The sequence below is a fragment of the Lepidochelys kempii genome, chromosome 3 (assembly GCF_965140265.1).
Source record: "Lepidochelys kempii isolate rLepKem1 chromosome 3, rLepKem1.hap2, whole genome shotgun sequence".
Lineage (NCBI taxonomy): Eukaryota > Metazoa > Chordata > Testudines > Cheloniidae > Lepidochelys > Lepidochelys kempii.
Genome location: NC_133258.1, coordinates 150,188,898 through 150,212,754, shown reverse-complemented (window position 1 = coordinate 150,212,754; position 23,857 = coordinate 150,188,898). Strand labels below are relative to the sequence as shown.

Below are 23,857 nucleotides of genomic sequence, written 5' to 3'. Positions count from 1 at the left end.
TCTCTAAGGTGCCACAAGTACTCCTTTTCTTTTTGCGAATACAGACTAACATGGCTGCTACTCTGAAACCTGATAACTTGTTAGTTTAGTCTTTAGAATGCATGCTATGATGTTTTATTATGTAATCATTTGTTCCCATCTCTCACACTGGTTTTGATCTGAATCTCTGTTCTTTCTTAAAGAAATACGCTTTTGGTTTATAATTGGATTCAAGTGTTGTGTGTGATGTAGGAGCAGTGGTCTAAGGTAAAACAGGTAAACTGTGGTACACTGTAACTTTGGGATGAGATGATCTGGGATTTCTCTCAGTATCCAGTGATCAGGGGCTGGACACCACAAGGGTACACTTTGAAGGAACTTGGAGGCTGAGGTAAATCTATTGTCAACCTGCCAGGCAAAGACAGAGCTGGTGTAGCCCAGAGAAGAGTGAGTGGCTGACAGACTAATTGTATTAGGCAGCCAATACCCAGCTAACATAGGCAAGACTCCCTAGCACTGGAGGTAGTTGGTTACAAAGTGACTTACCGCCTTGAATACCCCAAGAAGCATCACAGTTACCAACCATTAAATTAGATCAGAACTAATGATTTAAATCAAGGATTCCTGCTTGCTGATTTAAATAATGATTAATATAAAGCTGATTTTTAAAAAGGTTCCAGAGGTGATACTGGCACTTACAGATTGGTAAACCTAACTTCAGTAGCAGGAAAACTGGTAAACAGAATTATCAGATGCGTGGATGAGCATGAGTTGTTGGAAAAGATTCAACTTGACTTTTGTAAAGGGCAATCATGCCTCGACACCCTCAAAGAATTCTAATAGATTGGTAACAAATGTGGCCAAGGGTGACCCAGTGGGTACAGCGTACTTTGAGTTTCAGAAAGCCTTTGAACAAGGTCCTTTACCGAATCGGGCTCTTAAGCAAAGTAAGCAGTCATGGGATAAATAGGGGAAGGTCTTCTCATGGATCATTAACTGGTTAAGAGACAGGAAATAAAGGGAAGGAATAAATGGTGAGTTTTCAGAATGGAGAGGGGTAAATAACAGGGTCCCCCAGGGATTTGTAGTGGGATCTTTGCTGTTCAATGTTCATAAATGATCTGGGAAAAGGACTAAACAGTGAGGTAGCAAAATTTGCCGATGATAACTTCTTGAGTAATTTTGTAAGTCCAAAGCAGAAGAGTGAAGAGTTACTAAGGGATCTCACAAGACTGGGTGACTGGGCAACAAAATAGCAGATGAATTTCAATGTTGATACATGCAAAGTAATGCGTATTGGAAAACATAATCCCAAATACACATACAAAGTGATGGGGTCTAAATTGGCTATTACCACTCAAGAAAGAGATCTTGGAGTAATTCTGGTTAATTCTCTGAAAACATCCGCTCAGTGTGCAGCAGCAGTCAATAAAGCTAAAAGGATCAGGAAAGGGATAGATGATAAGACCGTAAACATCATAATGCCATTATATAAATCCATGCCCACACCTTGAAGACTGCATGCAATTCTGGTTGCCCCATCCCAAAGATATATTAGAATTGGAAAAGATACATAGAAGGGCAACAAAAATGATTAGGGGTATGGAATGGCTTCTGTATGAGGAGAGATGAAAAAGACGGAGACTGTTCAGCTTGGAAAAGAGACGACTAACGGGGGGTGGTGGAGAGAGGAGAGAATATGAGGTCTATGAAAATTGTGAATGCTGTGGAGAAAGGGAATAAGGAAGTGTTCTTTAGCCCTTTATATAACAGAAGAATCAGAGGTCACCCAATGAAATTAATAGGCAGCAGGTACTTGTTGCCAGGGAGTACTGTGAAGCCCAAAATATAACTTGATTCAAAAGAGAACTAGATAAGTTCATGGAGGATAGGTCCATCAATGGATATTAGACAAGATGATCAGGGATGCACCCCTATGTTCTGGAGGTCCCTCCGCCTCTTGAATGGCAGATGCTGGGAGTGGATGACAGAATGGATCACTTGATGATTGTCCTGTTCTATTAATTCTCTTTGAAGTATCTGGCATTGGCCATTGTAGGAAGAGAGGATACTGGGCTAAATGGACCATTGGTCTAACCCAGTACAATCATTCTTATGTTCTTAGTTTCCAAACCAATTCTGAATATCAAATTAAAGGTGTGCTGACCAATACAGCTTGTTCCTGAAACTGCCTGGGGTACTCTTGTAGCTGTTGTGCAAGTGGTGAGATTGCAAAATTGCATACATGAGTCATCCTTGGTAGTAACATCTCCTAGGACTGTTAATTTTGATGGCTGTAATGCAAAGCTGAATCATTTTGAGAAAAATCTTAAGAGTTGTAAGGTGGCCTGTATATCACCTTGATCTCTAGATTAATTTGATACTAGGGTGTATTCAAATTCATTTTCAGGGGTGAGTCACCTCCTACGCTGCAGCTTAACATTAAAAAGTATGGGCACATATTGTCCCTGTCCCTGCCTGGATTTATATCTAATGGAGTAACCAGCCGGGCAGAGATCAGCCATATAGCATCATTGGCAACTTCCTGCAGTGTGTCTGCAATGCAGGCATGATCAGGCAGTGCCATTTATGATTAAATAATGATGGTATTTGGCCTTATTCCAAACAGATTATGCACTGAATGTGACCAGAACCTCCATTTCAAACCAGCTTTAGTATCCTACAGTGCCCTAGTCAAGGTTGAAAGGTAAATTCTAAACCCCCAACACTTGATCTATATCAAGTTATCAGTCATCTCAATCCTTTGTTGCTACAGAATTTGAAAAACTCCCACACCAGTAACCAATCCATTTCTTGGAACGCTAAGTCTTCAGCAATCAGCATAGTTGTAGTCCATACTCTTGACTAGCACAACATTGTTCCTTTTAGAGGGCAAATCACATCTATTGTCTAAATGGCGAAGCCTCCCAGAAATACTCCCCAAACCAGATTCTACCTATCATCCTGTACACCAGTGATAATCAGAGTTCAGTGGTTCAGGAGCCAAATTAGCGGTCAGCATTACCCAAAAGAGCCACAGTAGTGTGAATTCATTGTTGCATTTACTATAGTACTATATATTCATATTTAAACCGTATGATGGGAAATATTTAGTTTGTTTACATATATAAAATTCTCACAGCAAAATGATCAAGTGTTATTATTTTATCAACTGCAATTGGTTAATAACATAGTAAAAGCGTCCTGATTGGTTAATAACTTAGATTGGATAATTAAATCTCATAGGGTTTTAATATGTGCAGGAGACACATTAAAGGGCCACTTGCAGATTGTGAGCCTTAGTCTGAGTACTGCGGCTACACATTGATTCTTGCAGGAATACAAACTGCCACTTGCTAATCCAGAGGTTTTTTACCTGTTTTGACTTGAGGTGAAGGCTATTCATCTTTAACCCACTCAGTTACCAGGGTAGGCAGCATCTACAGATGTTGGAAATAAAGTTAGTGGAGAGCCAGATGAATCTTTTCTGTCAACTTGATTTCAAACACACCTAGAAAAATTAACCCATTGTGTGTGTTTGGTCACATCCCTCCACACACTGATCTCAAAAGGAAAGGAGGATGTAACAGAGTGTAGGGCAGATACATGGAAGTAAATAGATGGGGGGGAGGGGGGAAAGCGAATATCCTGCTACACCATAAACTGCCATGTATGAATCTCCCAGCTTCCCATGAGGATGAGAAAGTAGCAGGAAGATCTATGCCAGTTCTGGTGAGACTCATCTGGCTCTACTCTTAAGAGTCATAATTCAAGTGAAAAGCAGGGACTCCTAAAATGTAGGATGTGGAAATCCTGATGGGGATATAGATTCTAGATCTGCCACTAGGTGATACGTTATAATTAGGGCTGTCAAGCGATCAAAAAAATTAATTGTGATTAATCATGTCATTAAAAAAATTAATCACACGATTATTCGCACTGTTAAACAATAATAGAATACCATTTATTTATATATTTTTGGATGTTTTGTACATTTTCAAATATATTTCAATTACAACACAGAACACAGAGTACGGGGCTCACTTTATATTTATTTTTTATTACAAATATATGTGCTGTAAAAAAAAAACCAAAATAGTATTTTTCAAGTCACCTTATACAAGTACTGTAATGCAATCTTTTTATCGTGAAAGTTGAATTTACACATGTAGAATAATGTACAAAAAATAACTGCATTAAAAAATAAAACAATGTAAACCTTTAGAGCCTACAGGTCCACTCAGTCCTACTTCTCGTTCAGCCAGTCACTCAGACAAACAAGTTTGTTTACATTTGTGGGAGATAATGCTTACCACTTCTAGTTTACAATGTCACCTGAAAGCGAGAACAGGTGTTTGCATGACATTGTTGTAGCCGGCATTGCAAGATATTTACATGCCAGATGCGCTAAAGATTCATATCTCCCTTTATGCTTTAACCATCATTCCAGAGGACATGCATCCATGCAGATGATGGATTCTGCTCAATAACAATCCAAAGTAGAGCAGACCGATACATGTTCACTTTCATCATCTGAGTCAGATGCCACCAGCAGAAGGTTGATTTTCTTTTTTGTGGTTCAGGTTCTGTAGTTTCCGCATGGGCGTGTTGCTCTTGAAGACTTCTGAAAGCATTCTCCACATTCGTCCCGCTCAGATTTTGGAAGGCACTTCAGATTCTTGACCTTTGGGTCGAGTCCTGCAGCTATCTTTAGAAATCTCACATTGGTACCTTCTTTGCATTTAGTCAAATCTGTAGTGAAAGTTTTCTTAAAATGAACAACATGTGCTGGGTCATCATCAGAGACTACTGTAACATGAAATATATGGCAGAATGCAGGTAAAACAGCAGGAGACATACTATTCTCCACCCCACCCCCCAAGGAGCTCAGTCAAAATTTAATTAACACATTATTTTTTTAACGAGCGACATCAGCATGGAAGCCCATCCTCTGGACTGGTACTGAAGCATGAAGCGGCACATGAATGTTTAGCATATCTGGCATGTAAATACCTTGCAATGCTGGCAACAAAAGTGCCACGTGAATGCCTGTTCTCACTTTCAGGTTTCAGAGTAGTTAGTCTGTATCCGTAAAAAGAAAAGGAGTACTTGTGGCACCTTAGGGACTAAGAATTTATTAGAGTATAAGCTTTCAAAGTGAGCTGTAGCTCATGAAAGCTTATGCTCTAATAAATTTGTTAGTCTCTAAGGTGCCACAAGTACTCCTTTTCTTTTCTCACTTTCAGGTGACATTGTAAATAAGCAGCCGGCAGCATTATCTCCCATAAATGTAAACAATCTTGTTTGTCTTAATGATTGGCTGAACAAGAAGTAGGAGTATGTGGCCTCCTAGGCTCTAAAGTTTTACATTGTTTTTCTGAGTGCAGTTATGTAACCAAAAAAAAAAATCTACATTTGTAAGTTGCACTTTCACAATAAAGAGATTGAACTACAGTACTTGTATGAGCTGAATTGAAAAATACTATTGAAAAAAACTGTTGAATTGGAATTCATTTGCAAATTGGATACAATTAACTTAGGCTTGAACAGAGACTGGGAGTGGCTAAGTCATTATGCAAGGTAACCTATTTCCCCTTGTTTTTTCCTACCACCCCCTTCCCCCCCTCCCCCCAGACGTTCTTATTAAATCCTGGATTTGTGCTGGAAATGGCCCACCTTGATTATCATACACATTGTAAGGAGAGTGATCGCTTTAGATAAGCTATTACCAGCAGGAGAGTGGGGTGGGGGGAGGTATTTTTTCATGCTTTGTGTGTATAAAAAGATCTTCTACACTTTCCACAATATGCATCCGATGAAGTGAGCTGTAGCTCACGAAAGCTTATGCTCAAATAAATTGGTTAGTCTCTAAGGTGCCACAAGTCCTCCTTTTCTTTTTGCGAATACAGACTAACACGACTGTTACTCTGAAAACTATTTCTTTTGTTTATCATTTGTACAATGCAAGTATTTGTAATAAAAATAATATAAAGTGAGTGCACTGTACACTTTGTCTTCTGTGTTGAAATTTAAATCAATATATTTGAAAATGTAGAAAAACATCCAAAATATTTAATACATTTGAATTGGTATTCTATTGTTTAATAGTGCGATTAAAACTGCGATTAATTGTGATTACTTTTTTTGAGTTAATTGCGCGAGTTAACTGGGATTAATCGACAGCCCCAGTTATAATTTATAGATTTTTATTTGTTCTTTTGGTAAAAAGGTATTACATGATAAAATGCGTCTGGTTTTTCCTAAAGACTAATTTGTCTACAAATTTTCAGCAGCTAAAGGTATGTTAATTGATACTATGGTAAAGTCTACTATATAGAGAGCTTTGTTTTTGGGGGTGTTTGATTTATTATTCTTGAAAGTACCATAGCCTCTTTGATGTATCATGGAGGGGACCTATAGGATCACAAATTTAAGTAAAGGCTCAGAGTCCCAGATTCATAATTTTCATAAGTGGAAGCGATTTGTTTGGCATCAGTGGAGTTGTTTCTGCTTATACTTGCAGTGAGTTTGACCAAGAACACTCACCTAATGTAAGTAATAGGCAGAATGGGAGACCTGGATTCTGTTCCCCACGCTACTCTGACCTGTTGTGTGTCCTTGGGTCAGTCACCTCTTCTATCTTCTGCTTTTTTCTCTCTCACCCTTTCTGTCTTGTCTAAATTTAAGCTTTTGGGGGTAGGGATTCTCTTTTTTTGTACAGTATCTACCACAGTGAGGCTATGTTCTCAGAGCTTCTTGATGGTATTGAAATAGAAATACTCTATTTAAACTCAGTTGTATTTTTCGCTCTGCACACTTACTAGAATGTGAACATAAAACATATATAGCTAGGAGAATGCATTCAGTTTGTGACACTTCATACTATTTTATTACAGAAATGAATATGTGCAGTATGTGAATTTAATTACTTCTGTTTTCATGGAGGATTGCACACTGTGACAAAGTTCCTGAGTTACCTTGGTGGGTCTTGTGCTTATTGGCGGATTTGCTCACCTTGGAGCTTCACGGCAGCCCTCAGCTTGGCCGTTTTTCTGAATTCATGGTCCAGGTCGACGACTGCTGTGTCTGACCAGGAGTTGGGAGGATTTGGGGGGAACCCGGGCCTGCCCTCTACTCCGGGTTCCAGCCCAGGGCCCTGTGGAATGCAGCTGTCTAGAGTGCCTCATGGAACAACTGTGCGACAGCTACAGCTCCCTGGGCTGCTTCCCCATGGCCTCCTCCCGACACCTTTATCCTCACCATAGGACCTTCCTCCTGATGTCTGATAATGCTTGTACACCTCAGTTCTCCAACAGTCCGCATTCTCACTCTCCGCTCCTAGTGCTCCTTGCTCCCAGCTCCTCACATGCACACCACAAACTGAAGTGAGCTCCTTTTTAAAACTCAGGTGCCCTGATTAGCCTGCCTTAATTGATTCTAGCAGCTTCTTGATTGGCTGCAGGTGTTCTAATCAGCTTGTCCTAATTGTGTCCAGAAGGTTCCTGATTGTTCTGGAACCTTCCCTGTTACCTTACCAAGTGAAAATGGACCTACTTAGCCTGGGGCTAATATATCTGTCTTCTGTTACTCTCCTATAGCCATCTGGCCTGACCCTGTCACACACACATACCCAATTTAACGTTTTAAATAAAGCTGGTTACTAGAACACAAAAAGTGTCTGAAAATATTTTTGAAGTGTAAAATCTGCATCACTAATGTCAAACCGTTGAACTGACTTTCTCTTAAGTGAACTGCAATGTAAGAATAAATATTAAACCCCAATATTTTACATTGCATGTCCTCACAAGCTGGACTGCACAGAAATAAACTTTAATTTCTAAAATTCCCTTTTCCTTTCTGTGAAATCATTTTGGTACTTCCTGGTTCACAGAAGGTATCCCAGAATACATCATTCTGTGTTATCACAAATATCGCAGCTTGTGTTTATTTGCAATGAGAACTCTGGTATTTGTGTTGCCCCTTTCTTGGATACGTTCAGTGAACAGGGCGATTCTAAGAGAGTATCAAAGAGGAAAAATAACTTAGTCAAAAATTTCTGAACTGAATGCTTCCTGAAGCCTGATGGTTGAGGACGCTCAACGCACAAATCTGAGCTTAATTCCATTTCTGGGTTTGCTCTGCATTTTACTTTTAAACTCTGAAAAAATGATTGAGAATATTTATAACAAATGTACTCCCCCAGGTTTTTTGTGGAAATTACAGGAGACTAACAATTGAGGCTTAGAATGGAATGGCCATCACCGACTTAATTTATGGTATAATATTGAAATTTCGTATAATAATGTTGTTACAGTCAAGGACATATCACCCTTTATGGCTGTCTGCACGTTTTGTTTAAGCTTGTGGATTTCCAGAGGTAAAGCATATGGCTAGAGAATCAAGTGGGGTAGGTTTCTGGTCTGTTAGGTAAGAAGAAAATATTCAAAGGTATATTTTCTGTGTAAATGTAGACAACATGTTATTTCTCTCCCCAAGTGACAGTTGAAGTGTAAGGAATGCTATTTCAAATTATACACCACATGGGTACACACACAAAGTGAAATGAATAGTTAAACCATATGCCTTGTAAATGCCATTTCTCTGCTCAAGAGATCTTTTAGACTCTGCAATTGAAGAGCAGAAGGTCTTTTTTCTCATAAGGCCTCTTCAGTCTGAAAATATACTTGGTGGAGATGGCTTCCCGGTGGATTCCTCTAAGACTTTCAAGGATTTACTAGAATCTCTGCCTGAACAATCTTCATATGTTAGTAATTAAGAATCACTAATTATTTCAGTTCTCGTTAATCTGGATCCAGGCAGAATATGTCATGAACACCCATAATCTGGCTAATTACTGATGAAAACACTTTAGCATAGATTTCAGTATTTAGACTAAGCCTGTTTACTCAGATGATGATTTCTCTATCCTTGGTCAGTCAACTAATTTTAATTTATACAGAGTTTTGTCTTTTGTGAATCATTTAGTAGTGCAGAAGTTTTACAGCCCATTCAGTTACTTTGATTTGATTGATGGGATCTTGTTGATTTAGAACAGATGCATTGGCAGAATAAAAGTAGGGTGGAGATATCTGAAATCAAACTGAAATATAATTTTTGAAGCACGCTGGGTGGGTTCCTATTGTAACTGATTTAACAGAAACCTCACTAAATTGTTATCCCTTGTAATTGTCTAAATTCCATCTACATTAGCTTTTTTGTAATTGTAACTTGTTCTTGGAGTTAGTTTCAGTACCCAGTTTTAAAAATGCTTATGGTTCTTTTCTTTCTTCCTGTAGGCTGCCAATACCATCACTTCATCAAGATGAGTAATAGTCACCCACTCCGTCCTTACACAGCTGTGGGGGAAATTGACCATGTTCACATTTTGTCAGAGAATGTTGGTGCTCTGATGAATGGGGAGGAGTATAGTGATGTTACCTTTATTGTAGAAAAGAAACGTTTTCCTGCACATAGAGTGATTCTGGCTGCCAGATGCCATTATTTCAGGTGATGTATTGCTTCTTGTCAGGCTTAAAGGAAACTTTGTGTATGAAATATACATTAGGAAGTTCAGAGAAATACTTCCATAATCCACTATTTACTGAACATGACCTTTCTTGTGTGAGTGCTTCCCAGTGCATCAAAGCATTGTGGCCAACTGTAAAAAGCTGGAAAATGCCATGAGATCATAATGTTTTAGACTTTTATTAAATTGGGCTCTCAATTTACAGATTAAAAAGAAATAAACTTCAGAACACAAATGGGATGATGTAAATATGATGATGGTTTCCTCTGTAAAGTAAAAGTGTAAATACAGGTAACATGCTTGTATCATAGAATCATAGGACTGGAGGGGAGCTTGAGAGGTCATCTAGTCCAGTCCCCTGCACTCATGGCAGGACTAAGTATTATCTAGACCATCCCTGACCGGTATTTGTCTAACCTGCTCTTAAACTCCAATGATGGTGGTTCCACAACCTCCCTAGGCAATTCATTCCAATGCTTAACCACCCTGACAGGTAGGAAGTTTTTTCTAATGTCCAATCTAAAGCTCCCTTGCTGCAATTTAAGCCCAATGCTTCTTGTCCTATCCTCAGAGGTTAAGAAGAACAATTTTTCTCCTTCCTCCTTGTAACAACCTTTTATGTACTTGAAAACTGTTATCATGTCCCCTCTCAGTCTTCTCTTTTCCAGACTAAATAAACCCAATTTTTTTCAATCTTCCCTCATAGGTCATGTTTTCTAGATCTTTAATAATTTTTGTTCTTCTCTGGACTTTCTCCAATTTGTCCACATCTTTCCTGAAATGTGGTGCCCAGAACTGGACACAGTACTCCAGTTGAGGCCTAATCAGCACGGAGTAGAGAGGAAGAATTACTTCTCATGTCTTGTTCACAACGCTTCCGCTAATACATCCCATAAATATGTCCGCTTTTTTTTTGCAAAAGTGTTACACTGTTGACTGATATTTAGCTTGTGGTCCACTGACCCCCAGATCCCTTTCCTTCCTAGGCAGTCATTTCCCATTTTGTATACAACTTATTTATTAAAAATGTTTAGTTTTAGCCTTTCTTGCTGAAATTGCTCATTTAAAAGAGTCTATCTGCTGCAATATGAACTAGGAAAATATTGTATGTTTAAAAATTGCGTTGAAACTCATGTCTCATTTTAACACAGCAGATCTACTTACCATTCTTAAAATGTACCAAGTAAAATTTCAAGATAATTCTTCTCTTATATGAATGCCAGAGATGCTAGTGATTAAACTAAGACGTATGTGTACAGAATGCACAAATTACCTATCATCTAGAGAAAACACGTTGCAAATTTTTTGATTCTTCTCAAGTCTCATCATCTCGGCCTCCAATGTTGTCCTATGCCATAGTTAGTGGATAGAGCAATGAAATGGGGATTGATACTCCTGGGTTCTGTTGTCAGTTCTGCTATTCTTTCATAGTAAGAGCATTAGCAAGTCATTTCACCTGTCTGTACTTCTGCTTCCTCAACTTTCAGTGGGGCTGTGCAGGTGTCACTAAGGACATAATTTTTTTCTGAAAACTCTTTAGTGCTGGTCGTGATGTGTGAGTAGGAAAGAACCTAACTTAACTGTCAGATCCCAGGGTGAATTTTCAGAGCTGAAATTAAAAAAACAAACAAAATCCACCTCACATCCCATTCTTTTTACCTGTAAACTGACTAAACTTGATGTAGAATAATTGAGATAATGATGAAGAGACTCCCACAGTGCTATTCCTACGTAGACACTATCAGAGTAGAGCTGAATTTTAAGCTGTCTGCACAGCTTCCGTTTCATATTTTCAAGACCATTCTTTTTCATTTTATGTGGTCTCTTCTGAGGAGCCATTGCAAATATACCTTCATTTATTTTTTCACCTGGCATTTGGATGCTTGCTTTATTTACTTTACTGTTTAAATATATATAATAAGGCACTTATTGTGAGGGTGCAAGTTTCTCACATTTTCTTTCTGTCTCTAGAGCATTATTATATGGTGGAATGAGAGAATCTCAGCCTGAAGCAGAAATCCCTCTTCAGGATACCACTGCAGAAGCATTTACAATGCTGCTGAAATATATCTACACAGGCCGTGCTACATTAAGAGATGAGAAGGAAGAGGTACTCCTGGATTTCCTGAGCCTGGCTCACAAATATGGATTCCCAGAATTGGAGGATTCCACCTCTGAATATCTTTGCACCATACTTAATATTCAGAACGTTTGTATGACCTTTGATGTTGCCAGTCTCTACTCACTCCCTAAACTGACTTGTATGTGCTGTATGTTTATGGATAGAAATGCTCAAGAGGTGCTCTCCAGCGAAGGCTTTCTGTCACTTTCTAAGGTGCGTCTTTGTAAGTTCTTTCAGGCATGTTGGTTGTGGTCTACAAAAAACACTATGATAAAATGCTAATCGTGGTCTGAAATGAAGAAAAGAGAAGCATAGGCCAAGTAATAAGAGACTTTAATAGTAAGGTCAATTAGCAGTGAAATTGCATTGCTGGAGTTACTCAAGTCAAGATGAGATGAATAAGTAATATTTTGTAGAATTCTATAAACATAAACATTGTGGTAATAAAGAGACCCTAAAGATCATTCCTAAATGTAATATCTATTGAGCTAGTCAATTGTGACCAATTATAAAACTTAAACGTGACTCTTAACAGGACATTGTCAAGGGTAGGAGGAAAATATTTACCTTCTTTTCTTCTGTATGTTTTCTTACATATTTGTAAAGTCTGCACTGTCCTTTAAACAGTGTAGTCTGGCGTTTGAAATCTGGACAAAGTGTACGCAGTAAAAGTTTGGAGGAGGGAGTTGCAAAGATGGCATAAAACTCAGTTTATGTTCATTTTCCTGATTCTAGGGCTCCTACACTCAGGATCATTCTCCAAGCATAAGTTGGAGCAGCCTTTGGGCTGCTGCAGTTTACATCAGCTGTTCAATGTCCCAACAGGCTGAAACCACAATTTTGGATTATTGCAGTGTAGTTATGTCCCTTCCTCTGGTCACACCCCCTACATTGTACTAGATGTAGTATATGAATGTGCGTAGGAATTTCTGTGGTGGCTCTGTGCCACTGGAGTTCTCCCATGCACTAGAACAGGGTTGGGCAAACGTTTTGGCCCGAGGGCCACATCGGGTTTGCGAAACTGTATGGAGGGCCGGGTAGGAAAGGCTGTGCCTCCCCAAACAGCCTGACCCCCACCCCCTCCCACTTCCTGCCCCCTCAGAACCCTTGACCCATCCAACCGCCCCCCCCCCCCCCCCGCTCCTTGTCCCCGACCGCCTCCTCCCAGGACTCCCCACCCCCTATCCGACTCCCCACCCCCTATCCGACTCCCCGACCGGCCCCCCAAGGACTCCCACGCTTATCCAACCGCTCCCTGGCCCCTGACTGCCCCCCTCAGAATCCCTGACCCATCCAACCCCCCCGCTCCTTGTCCCATAACCGCCCCCCCCCCCGGACCTCACTCTTATCCAACGCCCTCCCTGTCCCCTGACTGCCCCGACCCCTATCCACACCCCCGACCCCTGTCAGGCCCCCCGGGCCTCCCACACCTATCCAACCTCCCCTGTTCCCCGTTCCCTGACTGCCCCCCCCCAAACCTCCGCCCCATCCAACCTCCCCCTGCTCTCTGACAGCCCCCCGGGACCCCCTGCCCCTTTATCCAACCCCCCCGCTCCCTTACCATGCCTCTGAGAGCACCAGGACTGCCAGCCGTGCCGCCCAGCTGGAGCCAGTTCCGCTGCCCGTGCAGCAGCATGGCTGCGGGAAGGGGAGGCAGCAAGGGAGGGGCAGGGGGCTAGCCTCCCCAGCCGGGAGCTCAAGGGCCGGTCAGGACGGTTCAGTGGGCCGGATGTGGCCCGCGGGCCGTAGTTTGCCCACCTCTGCACTAGATTTCAGAGTAGCAGCCGTGTTAGTCTATATCCACGAAAAGAACAGGAGTACTTGTGGCACCTTAGAGACTAACAAATTTATCTGAGCATAAGCTTTCGTTGGGTACAGCCCACTTCATCCGATTTATACAGTGGAAAATACAGTAGGACAATTTTATATACACAGAGAACATGAAACAATGGGTGTTACCATGCACACTATAATGAGAGTGATCAGTTAAGGTGAGCTATTACCAGCAGGTGAAAAAAAAAAACATTTTTAATGATAATCAAGATGGGCCATTTCCAGCAGTTGCCAAGAACGTGTGAGGAACAGTACAGGGGGGGGAAATAAACATGGAGAAATAATTTTACTTTTGTAATGACACAACCACTCCCAGTCTTTATTCAAGCCTAATTTAATGGTATCCAGTTTGCAAATTAATTCCAATTCAGCAGTCTCTCTTTGGAGTCTGTTTTTGAAGTTTTGTTGTTGTAATATTGTGACTTTTAGGTCTGTAATTGAGTGACCAGAGAGATTGAAGTGTTCCCTGACAGGTTTTTGAATGTTATAATTCTTGACGTCTGATTTGTGTCCATTTATTCTTTTACATAGAGACTGTCCGGTTTGGCCAATGTACGTGGCGGAGGGGCATTGCTGGCACACGATGGCATATATCACATTGGTAGATGTGCAGTTGAAGGAGCCTCTGATAGTGTGGCTGATGTGATTAGGCCCTATGATGGTGTCCCTTGAATAGATATGTGGACACAGTTGGCAACGGGCTTAGTTGCAAGGATAGGTTCCTGGGTTAGTGTTTTTCGTGGGTGGTTGCTGGTAAGTATTTGCTTCAGGTTGGGGGGCTGTCTGTAAGCAAGGACTGGCCTGTCTCCCAAGATCTGTGTGAGTGATGGGTCGTCCTTCAGGATAGGTTGTAGATGCTTGATGATGCGCTGGAGAGGTTTTAGTTGGGGGCTGAGGGTGATGGCTAGTGGCGTTCTGTTATTTTCTTTGTTGTGCCTGTCCTGTAGGAGGTGACTTCTGGGTACTCTTCTGGCTCTGTCAATCTGTTTCTTCACTTCAGCAGCTGGGTATTGTAGTTGTAAGAATGCTTGATAGAGATCTTGTAGGTGTTTGTCTCTGTCTGAGCGGTTGGAGCAAATGCGGTTGTATCTTAGAGCTTGGCTGTAGACAATGGATTGTGTGGTGTGGTCTGGATGAAAGCTGGAGGCATGTAGGTAAGTGTAGCGGTCAGTAGGTTTCCGGTATAGGGTGGTGGTTGTGACCATCGCTTATCAGCACCGTAGTGTTCAGGAAGTAGACCTGTTGTGTGGACTGGTCCAGGCTGAGGTTGATGGTGGGATGGACATTGTTGAAATCATGGTGGAATTCCTCAAGGGCTTCTTTTCCATGGGTCCAGATGATGATGTCATCAATGTAGCACAAGTAGAGTAGAGGCATTAGGGGACGAGAGCTGAGGAAGCATTGTTTTAAGTCAGCCTTAAAAGTGTTGGCACACTGTGGGGCCATGTGGGTACCCATAGCAGTGCTGCTAATATATACATTTTCCCAAATGTGAAATAGGTATGGGTGAGGACAAAGTCACAAAGGTCAGCCACCAGGTTTGCTGTGACATTATCGGGGATACTGTTCCTGTTGGCTTGTAGTCCATCTTTTTATGGAATGTTGGTGTAGAGGGATTCTACATCCATAGTAGTTAGGATAGTGTTCTCAGGAAGATCACTTATGGATTGTAGTTTCCTCAGAAAGTCAGTGGTGGTTCGAAGATAGCTAGGAGTGCTGGTAGCATAGGGCCTGAGGAGGGAGTCTACATAGCCAGACAATCCTGCTGTCAGGGTGCCAATGCCTGAGATGACAGAGCGTCCAGTATTTCCACATTTATGGATCTTGGGTAGCAGATGGAATACCCCTGCTCGGGGCTCTAGGGGTGTGTCTAGGCAGCTCTCCAACACCACATTCTACAAGCAATTACCCTCTGATCCCACTGAGGGTTACCAAAAGAAACTACACCATCTGCTCAAGAAACTCCCTGAAAAAGCACAAGAGCAAATCCGCACAGACACCCCCCTAGAATCCCGAGCAGGCACTCTGATAGCAGGATTGTCTGGCTATGTAGACTCCCTCCTCAGGCTCCACACTGCCAACACTCCTAGCTATCTTTGAGACACCACTGACTTCCTGAGGAAACTACAATCCTGCTGGTAATAGCTCACCTTAACTGATCACTCTCAGGTTTAAGCATTGGCCTGCTAAACCCAGGGTTGTGAGTTCAATCCTTGAGGGGGCCATTTAGGGATCTGGGGCAAAAATTGGGGATTGGCCCTGCTTTGAGCAGGGGGTTGGACTAGATGACCTCCTGAGGTCCCTTCCAACCCTGATATTCTATGATTCTATGATTACAGTGTGCATGGAATACCCATTGTTTCATATTCTCTGTGTATATAAAATCGTCCTGTATTTTCCACTGCATGCATCCGATGAAGTGGGCTGTAGCCCACGAAACCTTATGCTCAAATAAATTTGTTAGTCTCTAAGGTGTCACAAGTACTCCTGTTCTGTCTGCACTAGAGTGAGCCTTCTGGGCTGGATACATTGATGTTACAATGCCAAGTGGCTACACTGCACCAGAGGATTTAGTCCTAGATGTCTTTTCTTCTACAGTAAATGCTCCCATATTGTTTCATCTGCCTCAAAACTCAGTACCAGTAACCCAGCACTCAAACCAGCATACATGTGAAGTAGCAGAATTTTTTTGTAAGAATGCAAGTTTCAGTTTCAAGCTTTCAATGCGTGGTTATAAAGGGATATTAAAATGTGTATGAAAAATATTTCAAGTGCCTTTTACTTTAAAAAATACACTGACTTTTTTGGCAGGTTTAATGAGAACATTTATTCTATGAATAGGGACCAGAGACCTTACTTGGTATCTGGTTACAAAGGAGACTATAATTGCTTCCGCTCCCTTTTGACACTTAAGTCCTCACTGTTAACTGCTTGATGCCAGATATTATATGTCAACTAAGAATGCACTGGGGATAATATCAGTGTAGAATGGAACAAATCAGCAGACTCCATTGACCAGGAAACATGCTACCTCCTTTCAGTAACTGGAGTTTGTGGCATAACCAGTGCTGCAGGAGGACTTCCTTGTTCTAAGGCTCATTCCTACTTATACTGTCTGCAAAGTGAAAATGCAAAAAGTTGTTCAGTTCTGGTAGGTTTCATTTTGCAATAGATGCGTGTTTGTGCTTCTGTCCAGGAGATAGTTTCGTGAATCTTTTCTGCAGTTACCAGCTTGGCCCCAAAAGAGAAAAGAGGAGGGAAAGAGCTTGGAGTGGGTGATACAAAACCTGCATCTAATTTTCACGCCAGTGATCATATAGCTAAGTTCAGAGGTGTGCTACCAAAATTTTACTTTAGCAGCCCACTATACTGCCAAATCTAAAAATCACCTTTATTTACTCCTTGACCCATCGGAACCGAGAATTTAAAGATACCATTAATTTGAGTGGCTTGAGACACTTACACACTCTAAGCCTAGTTCTGGTGGTGGTGGTTCAATCATAACCTATTATGTAAGTAGAAAACCTAAAATTCTTGCATAAGTGATTAAAATAAGTCAAAGCAAGTAAGCTATAACTGAGTACAATACTCAAAATAAAAACTGAAAGGCCAGGGAGGCTGGTCAGTAAGAGTATCATAGTGAGCCAGTAGTGTTTTCGTCTCTGACCAAGAAGGTTAGGATTCAAGTATAAGGACTTAGGCTTATACTTTGATCTGACAGTGCAGGGCATTCACTCCTTTGGGAATGTTGCTCTGTTAGAGGTGCCATCTGCTAGATAGGCATTAAACCAACATCCTGACCAAAATTCCTTTTCTCAGTAAAATACTTTTTAATGCCCTGGCTACATGTAAGCTATTTAATGGCAGTTAATGGCTATGGTGTTTGTCTACAAAGTCACTGTCCCACTAGTATAATCAAGTTTTGAAAACTTTTATAGCTTTACTCGTTAAAGATCTGTTAATTTTTGTTATGTTTTAGACATGAATTTTCTTGGATGTTCTCTACTTAGGCTGCTCTTCTAAATGTTGTGCTGAGGGATTCATTTGCAGCACCTGAGAAGGATATTTTCCAGGCTTTGATGAACTGGTGTAAACATAACCCCAAGGAGAATCATGTTGAAATCATGCAGGCAGTACGCTTACCCCTGATGAGTCTGACAGAGCTACTAAATGTTGTAAGACCTTCTGGATTGCTGTCGCCTGATGCCATTCTGGATGCCATTAAAGTCCGTTCTGAAAGTCGGGACATGGACCTCAACTACAGGGGCATGCTAAGTGAGCATCAGTATTTTTTTAAACTTGTTGAGGATGGACTTTCAAAATGCAACTGTTCTATGGCGAGGGCCCTGCCAAATCCACAGCCATGAAAAAATGTGTCATGGACCGTGAAATCTGGCTTCCTCCTGTGAAATCAGGTCTTTTGTGTGTTTTTACCCTACACTATATAGATTTCATGGGAGAGACCAGTGTTTCTGAAATTGGGGGTCCTCACTTCTGCACTGCTGCTGGCAGTGGCTTTCCCTTAAGGGCTGGGCTGCCACCCAGCAGCCTTTGCTCTCCAGCTGCCCAGCACTGAAGGCAGCACCACCGCCAGCAGTCGTGCAGAGGTAAGGATAGAAGTACTGTAACCCCCCCCCAATAACTTTGCAATTCCACCCCCTCCCCGGCCCCCGCAACTCTTTTTTGGGTCAGGACCCCTACAATTGTAACACTGTGAAATTTCAGATTTAAATAGCTGAAATCATGAAATTTACTATTTTTTAAATCCTATGACCGTGAAATTGACCAAAATGGACTGTGAATTTGGTAGGGCCCTATGTATGGATTTATAATTTACCAGTAGAAATGGGTGGTATATTACTAATTGGAAAATGCCTATACAATTAAAATGCCTAAACCAACACCTTGGGAATGCTTGGGAATATCTGAAATTGCTTTAAGTGAGAGTGAATTTTTTATCTGACCTGGAGGCAGAAAGAGCAATGAAAAATATAACTGGAATAGTTTCCTAACTTTCATTTGCTCTTTTTCTGAAGAATTGCAATGGCAGTGATGACAAACATTAAATGGAAATCAGGAAAATATGTTAACTCCACATAGCCTAGATATTGCTTCAGCATGTAAATTACAGCAGAGTGCATTTTTATCAAAATGCTTAATTTTTCCTCAAGAAAAACCGTTTGCAGAACCTTATATCTAAAAATTAATCAAACTTTAATGCAGACATCTGTCAGATTTTTATTGCCAATTTTGTAATAAAAATAATAGTTTTGCTGTTTAGTTTCAAAATATTCTGTATCTGATTTTTTCTTTTCCCCTTTACATTGTTTGCGCACGTAATGTGTAAAATGAAAATCAGTCCCTGCACCAGAGAGCTTACATTTTAGGTATGAAAAGAGAGGAAAGCATTTCACTTGTGTTTGCTGTAATAGGAACCTGTCTCCACCATTGTACTAGATTATTTGTATCATTTGTGAATTAGGTTTTAACCTTTTACAGTTGGCAAATATTTTATTAAAACATTTGTGTGCTATAAAGTAATGCTTACATAGCACAGAATATTTACCCTGCAATTGAGAATAATGTTGAATACTCTTAGAGAATATTCTGTATTGTGATCTCTTAAATCATGCAGGGATGAGCTTTCCATCATGAGAAACTGCTTTTTTTAGCAGCTGTCCCTTCAGATTTTTCACTTTGGAAACTACAGGCCTTACTGATCCTCTGCATTCATGTTGATAGCATTTGATAGCAGGCACCGAAGCACATGATTTCTCACCCTGTCAATAATGTAGCTATTTTAAGAATTGGATTCCTGTAGCTTTTCCTTAAGTACTAAGTTCAAATTAAACTGTAAACTATCATCAGAAAACTATTCACTTCAAAGTATTAAATAATGCATCATGAAATGTGTATGGTTAGCCCACTTAATTATTACTACTTTCAGAGAATAGGCAGATTTCCAGGAACTTCACAAACAGTTCAGGATAGAAAGACAACGGTTGTAACAGATCCATGTACATTCTCTCAAAGGAGAGGCTGCCTTGTTCTACACAAGCCTTCCTCCTGTCAATAAATACCTATGTTTCAGCCTTATGATCTGAGACACCATGTACTCAATAGCAAGCTGGACCTAAATTTTTCAGTAAGCTCCATGGATTCTGCAGCAGCTTCATTTAAATCTTAACAAGTTAGAACAATTAAATATGAACTTAAGTAATACTGGAAACAGTAGCCTGTTATACTAAGTTCAGTTTATTTTTATGCTGTCCACTCATGTTTAGTCTTCAATATGCTTGTAAATATTTGTATTGACAATAAGTCTATTGTACAAAATTAGAGTGGGGTGGGTCCAGCTGGAGGTTGTGACAGGTGGATAAAAGACAGGTGGGACTTTTGGCATTTGTGGAAGCAACGGAGGCTGTTTGTAATTATGGGGGCAGCATCTTAGCTGGGTGTTTCTGCTAACATGTTCGTCAATGAAATGTTTAAAATGTCAATGATAACTTACGTTATCTAGGTTTTAGACCTAACACCACATTGAAATGAATGGGAAAATGTACACCCTAAAGCTATTGTCAGCCTGTCTATAGAATCAGGAAGACAACACAGTATTTTGCATTCAGGTCATATTTTCAGCATTTTCTTTGCAATTATGAGGGATAGAAACATGTTAAAGAAACAATACTTTATCTCAACACTTTTCAACCATATATCTCAGTATTTTACAAATGAAGTTAAGGATCATTATCTCCAACTGTGTTGATAAGACTAGATTTTGTGGCACAATTCTGTGGCAAAGGTTGGATTTTGCTGCTTTGGCAGACAAGGGGCCCAAGTTGTAGGCCCTGCCTGATTCAAAGACCATTGAGCCAATAAATTCCCATTAACTTCATTGGCCTTTGGATTAGGTGCTCACAGCCCTGAAGCAACCTGAAGGGTTATGTAGCCACCAAATCATCTCTGCTAATTTGTTTGTGCTGTAAAATCATAACTGGTAAGCAACTCTTTCTTTCCCCTTTTAGTACCAGGTGAGAACATTGCAACTATGAAATATGGAGCCCAGGTTGTAAAAGGAGAGCTGAAGTCTGCTTTGCTAGATGGGGACACACAGAATTACGACTTGGATCATGGTTTTTCCCGGCACCCGATTGATGATGACTGCCGTTCTGGCATTGAAATTAAACTAGGTCAGCCATCGATAGTCAACCACATACGAATACTACTCTGGGACAGAGATAGCCGGTATGTGACAAGTCACCCTGATTTAAGAGAAATTAAAACTGATTATACCCGACCTGCCTCAATGATAAAATACTGAATTATTAACTTTTATTAAGTGCCTATAAATTGCACAGTTTCAGTAGCATATCATGGTTGGGATAGCGTTGACAACTTGAATTTAAATGTTAATGTTTAACATTCGAATAGGCTTATGAGGTTTTTTTGCTTCATACTTGTTACTTATGTAACAAGTCACGTTCACTTTGCAGTATTAAAATGCATAATATTTTAGTCATCCACATGCTTTAAATATATAAAACTCCTTCTTTTACTAATAGCTGCTTAAATTATTGAAATCATTTTAAACAAGTGATTCATTTCTCTCCATTTATGCTGTCTACCTTTCTCATTTGCACTTAGATAATGACACTGGGCTGGTCAATTTCACTTTCTGGTTCTCCTGCAGTGACATGATATTTTTGTGTTTCAGTTCACAATACTGCAAGAGAATTTTAAAATGAATACTTTTGGTTAAAATAATATCATTTTAATGAAAAACCTTTCTGTTTGTGTTAGGTTTGTGACAGTAACCTATGTGTAATAAAATTGCCCAGATTGGTAATTACCAAGTTATGAATATAGTTCTTAGGGACCTGTTTAAGGAGACGTGTGAAATTTGAATGATCACTGCCCACTTAACTAATATAACTACCCTACCTCATATTTTATTCTTGCTATTTCGTGTTCTTAAAGAATCAAATTGCACACAAGTTTAACAGTTGGGTGACACTGTAACTTTGGAAATTCCAAGCCTTATTTTCTATTAGCAAAAATATATCAATTTAATATTAGCTATCAGGAAGGGTTTTTTTTTTTAAATTTTATTAATAGTTCTCTAGATCATACAGCTGTTTGCAAATATCTTTATTCTGTTACGCAAGAGGAAAGTTTTCATGCCTTTTGTTTTTCACAGAGTATTACATTTAATATACAACAATGATGAACTTTTCTACATTGAAATGATTCTGTCAACCTAGTGTTGTCTGCATAGGGACTTAGGTCAACTTAACTACATTGCTCAGGTGTGTGGATTTTTGACACCCTGAGCGATGTAGTTGGTTCAATATTATTTTCTAGCGTAGACCATCCTTGTGTTAAACTATTCCCAGATCTTTAACAATATATAGTCAGTAAATTGTCACCCTGCCACTGGATTTTTGTAACCAACTTTCATTATTTTAGAATAAAAAATATTAACATTACTAATTCTTTAAAATAAACTCACTTATAATCTCAAGTGCAGTTATTATTCTTTCAGAATAACATATACTGATTTTTTTAGAAGTGATCTGTTAGTTTAAAAGCTAAACTTTTATTGTTGAGCAAAAGTTCCATCAACTCAGAACTACTGGAATTTGTGTTTTTTTTTCTTTCTCCCTTGGAAACACCGAAAGTCAACAGATTTAAAGCTTCTAAAGAAATACTTTTTAGTCAATGCATAAATGACCAATTGTAACAAGATATGAACCAGCTAAGTAAAAAAACAGTAGAATTCAAAAAAAGCTTAGATAAATTACATGGAAAGAGAAGCAACTGTACCTAACTAGGTCAAGACTGATAAAGAAAATCAATGAAAAAGATGTCATGACGCAAAATAAACTTCCATTTTCCAGTTAAGGGTTTCAGGCTGACATTTATGATCTGCTAAATTTTCTCTGATATCTTGTTAATATTTCAGTAGAAGTAATTGCAGTGCTGGTTTTAAATTTAGCTCATCTTATTACTGGGAATTCTGAATTTGGCCATTTTATGTAGTTCTGAAAATATCTTTTAACATATGATTACAGTAAAATTTATTTTTAAAGCAATTTGTAATGCAGCCTCCTCACAGAAGTCTGAATATGGGTTCCTTTTGTGAAAATATATTTTTACATAGACACCAACGTCCAGAAAGCAGGTTATTTCACGAGTATTGACTGCTTCTATTCTAATGATTATTTCTGGCAATCCACAGGTCTTATTCCTACTATATTGAGGTGTCCATGGATGAGCTAGACTGGATCCGTGTGATCGATCATTCTAAATACCTCTGTCGGTCCTGGCAGAAGCTGTATTTTCCTGCCCGTGTCTGCAGGTTAGTTTATATGCATAATACTATATGCGTATCTTTTCAATTCGTAGGCACCTAAATAAGTGGCTTGATTTTCACAGGTGTTGAGCACCCACATCTGATAGTAATTTCAATGAAAGTTGTGGATGTCACTTATCTACAAATATCAGACTAGGTCTGTAGATGCATAAATATGAATTTAGTTGCTGAACTTTAGGGAACCATGTTTGAAAACGTTGGTGCTCTTCTCTCTCTCTAAATATATTTACAGCACAGTTGAACAATAGTTTGCGTATTCTTTTCTCTTCCTCTAGTTATAGTCCAATGAGGTAAGACTCTTAGTATTTTTTCATTCAATAAAAGTAGCACTCAGCAGCTGTGATTTGCTGAGAAATTTGAAATGCTTTAAAATGTTCATGATATACACTGTAAATCTTTTTAATAAATGATCTCTTTTGTATATAAAAATGCAAAGTAAAGTAGTGGAACCATACGGCAAACTAAACAATGATAGCCCAAAAAGGGCCTGTCCCTTCTTGTAGGGCTCTTATGCTTCGGCAAGTAGATTCTTTCCCCCCCCCTCCAGGAGACAGCCCTTAGTGGTGAGATGTCCCTGATAATGGAGGGAAAGAGGTCACTGGGCACAGGGGAACCTCATTAAAAAATTCTCGCCCTCCTTTTCCCTACTGCAAGTAGAGCTTTTCTGCAGGAGAGAGGCCATTGTGTTAGGAGCTGTACAAATACCTACAAAGACATGGTCCCTCAGTCAAAGAGTTTACAACCTCTAAAAAAGATGGTCCAGTGGCTAGGTGCTAGTCTGGGACCTTGGAGACCTCTGTTCAGTTCTCTACTCTGCACAGATTTCTTGAATGAATTTTAGGGAAGTAACTTAGTCTCTTTTTGACTCATTTTATTGTATTATGGAGATAATAGCGCTTCCCTACCTCACAGAGGTGTTGAAGATAATTTTTTTAAATTATGTGGCATCTTGATACTGATGGAGCCATATCATACTTTGCTAAAAGAGAGATTAAAAAGTGATGGAGGAAAGGGATTCAACATA

General features: G+C 39.8%; 1 protein-coding gene across 4 annotated transcripts in view; it reads left to right on the top strand.

The window, feature by feature from the left end:
• The window catches only part of BTBD9 (BTB domain containing 9), a 296,353-nt gene that overhangs the window by 11,030 nt on the left and 261,466 nt on the right, over nucleotides 1-23,857 (top strand). For all 4 annotated transcript variants that reach the window (XR_012158194.1, XM_073338551.1, XM_073338552.1 and 1 more), the window contains exons 2-6: nucleotides 9,276-9,486; nucleotides 11,477-11,840; nucleotides 17,471-17,735; nucleotides 20,486-20,705; nucleotides 22,699-22,818. Coding sequence is in view for 3 of the 4 variants with exons in the window: in XM_073338551.1 (XP_073194652.1) it covers nucleotides 9,302-9,486; nucleotides 11,477-11,840; nucleotides 17,471-17,735; nucleotides 20,486-20,705; nucleotides 22,699-22,818 (1,154 nt within the window). In the remaining variant the exon portion in view is untranslated. The remainder of the gene's footprint in view (nucleotides 1-9,275; nucleotides 9,487-11,476; nucleotides 11,841-17,470; nucleotides 17,736-20,485; nucleotides 20,706-22,698; nucleotides 22,819-23,857) is intronic.